Consider the following 4,777-nt stretch of genomic DNA (forward strand, 5'->3'; position numbering starts at 1 on the left):
TTATGCGAGTCAGAAATGCTCATTCTCCAGGCTCTTCCCATTCTGTTTCATCACTTCCCATCCATTTCAGCCTTTTCTTCAGGCCCCCGACCCCTTTGTAGGGTCCAGCAGAAAATTACTCACATTTCCCATCGACTTACATTGTAATAATCTCGTATTCGTTACGAGTATAGCGATTACGAATATTACGGTACTCGCTCATCACTAATCAGGACAACAAGGCGACAGTGAAGGGACTTTATTACAGGACGCGGGTGCGGAGCCGCCATCAGTTGGAGAGGTGGAACGGACGCTCGTATTTTCCTTCTTTGATCAACTTTTCCTTTCGCTCCTGTAGAAAATATAAGAAATAAGAATGAGAAGAGCTGACGATCTAAAGACTCAGAGACTGCACTGAATACGGGGAGAGCTGGAAACACTCCGCCTCCTACTCCGCTCACAGCCAGAGCTGCAACCAGAAGAATACAGGAGGCGTCCGGCTCTTCACACTGGGGTGAAGATTTATCATCTTTCAATTCCAAACCATTATCACAACCGCTGCTTGTTGTCAGTGAGTGAGAACATTCAGAGGCCGAGGACCCTCAGACCCAACACTTCTCACAGCTGAGGGTTTGTTACAGTTGTATCCAGTCTAGAGGAACCCAGGTACAAAACCCGAGCATTGCCTGCGCAGCAATCAGCTCACGCAGGAGAACGGCGGCGGCCCACCCTCGCTCAGCAGCGGCCACTTCTGGGACCTGCCTCCTAAGTATCTGAGGAGTGTCCAGGGTGTGTGTGTGTGTGTGTGTGTGTGTGTGTGTGTGTGTGTGTGTGTGTGTGTGTGTGTGTGTGTGTGTGTGTGTGTGTGTGTGTGTGTGGGGGGGGGGGAGATACGTGGCTGCACCCGATACCCCGGGGGTCTCAAAAGCAGCAAAAAATTAAAGCTGGTGTAACTTGCTGCAGTTGATCCGCATCCTGCAGCCAGAAGTGAGCAGTCCGCGGCAGACCCGAGCAGTCCGCGGCAGACCCGAGCAGTCCGCGGCAGACCCGAGCAGTCCGCGGCAGACCCGAGCAGTCCGCGGCAGACCCGAGCAGTCCGCGGCAGACCCGAGCAGTCCGCGGCAGAGCGGCAGACCTGAGCAGACCGCGGCAGAGCGGCAGACCTGAGCAGACCGCGGCAGAGCGGCAGACCTGAGCAGTCCGCGGCAGAGCGGCAGACCTGAGCAATCACACACTGAGCAGCGTCTGAGCCGCACAGCAGAGACTATAGCGCCCCCTCACCACTACTTAATCATGACCAAGCGCCAGCAGGGAAGCCTGTAACAAACCCTCAGCTGTGCACACTAGAGTGGACCCAGTCAGTGGTTTTCTTGCCCTGTGATCCCAGGCTCGGCTTATGATTAGCCGGGCAGCGAGACGTCACACCCGGACGGCAAATCCAACGCCGGGGAAAGCAGAAGCCTCCGGGGATAAACAAGAGCGTTTCCATTCACTGACAGCAATCAGATCTTCTGGCGCCTGTGGACTATTCCAGGCCCAGACAGCGCCGGCAGCAGATCTAGCAACATCAATGGGGGAGGGGTGCAGTGAACTGAAGTCGGACCACCCATCAGGCGCATCAGCAGGGACGGCCACGACCGCCCGACCCCGCACGGCCCGGCACAGCCCCACACACTACAGGGTTACAGCACAGTAAATGGCGACAGCGTCTCACCCGGTCCTTCATGATTATTGTATAGAAGAAGAGGAAGGGGCCGACCGTCCAGAAGAGGCCGAGCAGCGAGTTCTTGGGCGTCGGACGGAAGTTGGGATAAATGTTCTGATTCCGGGCGAACATCCAGCGGGTGATAGCGGGGTCTTCCTGCAGTGAGAAAAGACGTGTGACTGCAGTGGCCGTGTGACCCAGAAGCCTCCCAATCCTTTATCTACCCAGCACCACATCTATAACAGGGGTCCCCGGGAGCTCCTGCTCACCGTCCCGCCCGTTAAGTGACCCCTGGGAACAGTTACCACAAGAGGGAGATATACAGCATCGTCATCCTGTCCGTTACGTGGCCCCCCTGCTCCCCGTCCCGTCCGTTACGTGGGCCCCCTGCTCCCCGTCCGTTACGTGGCCCCCCTGCTCCCCGTCCCGTCCGCTACGTGGCCCCCCTGCTCCCCGTCCGCTACGTGGCCCCCCTGCTCCCCGTCCGCTACGTGGCCCCCCTGCTCCCCGTCCGCTACGTGGCCCCCCTGCTCCCCATCCCGTCCGCTACGTGGCCCCCTGCTCCCCGTCCGCTACGTGGCCCCCCTGCTCCCCGTCCGCTACGTGGCCCCCCTGCTCCCCGTCCGCTACGTGGCCCCCCTGCTCCCCGTCCGCTACGTGGCCCCCCTGCTCCCCGTCCCGTCCGCTACGTGGCCCCCCTGCTCCCCGTCCCGTCCGCTACGTGGCCCCCCTGCTCCCCGTCCGCTACGTGGCCCCCCTGCTCCCCGTCCGCTACGTGGCCCCCCTGCTCCCCGTCCGCTACGTGGCCCCCCTGCTCCCCGTCCGCTACGTGGCCCCCCTGCTCCCCGTCCCGTCCGCTACGTGGCCCCCCTGCTCCCCGTCCGCTACGTGGCCCCCCTGCTCCCCGTCCCGTCCGCTACGTGGCCCCCCTGCTCCCCGTCCCGTCCGCTACGTGGCCCCCCTGCTCCCCGTCCGCTACGTGGCCCCCCTGCTCCCCGTCCGCTACGTGGCCCCCGGGAGCAGTAACCACAAGAGGGAGATATACAGCATCGTCATCCCGTCCGTTACGTGGTCCTCCGGGAGCCCCTGCTCGCCGTCCCGTCCGTTACGTGGTCCTCGGGGAGCCCCTGCTCGCCGTCCCGTCCGTTACGTGGTCCTCGGGGAGCCCCTGCTCGCCGTCCCGTCCGTTACGTGGTCCTCCGGGAGCCCCTGCTCGCCGTCCCGTCCGTTACGTGGTCCTCCGGGAGCCCCTGCTCGCCGTCCCGTCCGTTACGTGGTCCTCCGGGAGCCCCTGCTCGCCGTCCCGTCCGTTACGTGGTCCTCCGGGAGCCCCTGCTCGCCGTCCCGTCCGTTACGTGGTCCTCCGGGAGCCCCTGCTCGCCGTCCCGTCCGTTACATGGTCCTCCGGGAGCAGTAACCACAAGAGGGAGATATACAGCATCGTCATCCCGTCCGTTACATGGCCCCCGGGAGCCCCTGCTCGCCGTCCCGTCCGTTACGTGGCCCTCCGGAAGACCCTGCTCGCCGTCCCGTCCGTTACGTGGCCCTCCGGGAGCCCCTGCTCGCCGTCCCGTCCGTTACGTGGTCCTCCGGGAGCCCCTGCTCGCCGTCCCGTCCGTTACGTGGTCCTCCGGGAGCCCCTGCTCGCCATCCCGTCCGTTACGTGGTCCTCCGGGAGCCCCTGCTCGCCGTCCCGTCCGTTACGTGGTCCTCCGGGAGCCCCTGCTCGCCGTCCCGTCCGTTACGTGGTCCTCCGGGAGCCCCTGCTCGCCGTCCCGTCTGTTAAGTGGTCCTCCGGGAGCCCCTGCTCGCCGTCCCGTCTGTTAAGTGGTCCTCCGGGAGCCCCTGCTCGCCGTCCCGTAAGTTACGTGGCCCCCGAGAGCCCCTGCTCGCAGTCCCGTCCGTTAAAAGGCCCCCGGGAGCCCCTGCTCGCCATCCTGTCCGTTAAAAGGCCCCCGGGAGCCCCTGCTCGCCATCCCGTCCATTATGTGGCCCCCGGGAGCCCCTGCTCGCCATCCCGTCCGTTACGTGGCCCCCGGGAGCCCCTGCTCGCCATCCCGTCCGTTACGTGGTCCTCCGGGAGCCCCTGCTCGCCGTCTCGTCCGTTACGTGGTCCTCCGGGAGCCCCTGCTCGCCGTCTCATCCGTTACGTGGTCCTCCGGGAGCCCCTGCTCGCCGTCTCGTCCGTTACGTGGTCCTCCGGGAGCCCCTGCTCGCCATCCCGTCCGTTACGTGGCACCCGGGAGCCCCTGCTCGCCATCCCGTCCGTTATGTGGCCCCTGGGAGCCCCTTCTCGCCATCCCGTCCGTTACGTGGCCCCCGGGAGACCCTGCTCGCCATCCCATCCGTTATGTGGCCCCCGGGAGCCCCTGCTCGCCATCCTGTCCGTTGTGGCCCCCGGGAGCCCCTGCTCGCCATCCCGTCCGTTATGTGGCCCCCGGGAGCCCCTGCTCGCCATCCCGTCCGTTATGTGGCCCCCGGGAGCCCCTGCTCACCACCATGCCTGTCCTGTGCGGGTCATTGAGCTTCAGCAGATATTCCCTCTTCACCTGCGCCCTCAGGGCCTGGCGCCTCTCCTGCAGCCTCCGCTGCTCCGGGGTCAGATCATAATACCGGGCCGGGTCCAGCCCCTCCGGCCGACTGACGAGAGGACTCTCCTTGTACTCCGCCATGATACAAGGACACTACGTCCCGCCCAGCTTTATTGACAGCTCCTGACAGAGACACGGCGTGCAGATCCAGCGCTGACCACCAGAGGGAGATATACAGCGAGCACTACCAGCCGCAAGCACAAAAGAGATATACAGCGAGCACTACCAGCAGTAACCACAAGAGGGAGATATACAGCGAGCACTACCAGCAGTAACCGCAAGAGGGAGATATACAGCGAGCACTACCAGCAGTAACCACAAGAGGGAGATATACAGCGAGCACCACCAGCAGTAACCGCAAGAGGGAGATATACAGCGAGCACTACCAGCAGTAACCACAAGAGGGAGATATACAGCGAGCACCACCAGCAGTAACCGCAAGAGGGAGATATACAGCGAGCACTACCAGCGGATACCGCAAGAGGGAGATATACAGCGAGCA

The 4,777-nt window shown here is 63.5% G+C and overlaps 1 protein-coding gene across 1 annotated transcript; it reads right to left on the reverse strand.

Annotated features, from left to right (window-relative positions):
* Window positions 1-223: 223 nt before the first annotated feature.
* On the reverse strand, window positions 224-4,410 carry NDUFB4 (NADH:ubiquinone oxidoreductase subunit B4). Its single transcript, XM_073668714.1, has 3 exons — window positions 4,180-4,410; window positions 1,694-1,840; window positions 224-331 (listed from the first exon to the last, which is right to left on the reverse strand). The coding sequence occupies exons 1-3, from the start codon at window positions 4,354-4,356 to the stop codon at window positions 269-271; spliced, it is 387 nt and encodes a 128-aa protein (XP_073524815.1). The 5' UTR covers window positions 4,357-4,410; the 3' UTR covers window positions 224-268.
* Window positions 4,411-4,777: the final 367 nt, after the last annotated feature.

Source organism: Phyllobates terribilis, unplaced genomic scaffold, assembly GCF_046119375.1.
Source record: "Phyllobates terribilis strain yellow unplaced genomic scaffold, ASM4611937v1 Scaffold_2__4_contigs__length_985480577, whole genome shotgun sequence".
Taxonomy (NCBI): Eukaryota; Metazoa; Chordata; class Amphibia; order Anura; family Dendrobatidae; genus Phyllobates; species Phyllobates terribilis.

Excerpts from the sequence above, each read along its gene's own strand:
- NDUFB4 (XM_073668714.1), bottom strand. The coding sequence starts at position 4,356 with ATGGCGGAGTACAAGGAGAGTCCTCTCGTCAGTCGGCCGGAGGGGCTG. Across the intron at positions 1,841-4,179 it reads CGCACAGGACAGGCATGGTG|GAAGACCCCGCTATCACCCG; the intron begins GTGAGCAGGGGC and ends TTCTCACTGCAG. Across the intron at positions 332-1,693 it reads CAATAATCATGAAGGACCGG|GAGCGAAAGGAAAAGTTGAT; the intron begins GTGAGACGCTGT and ends TATTTTCTACAG.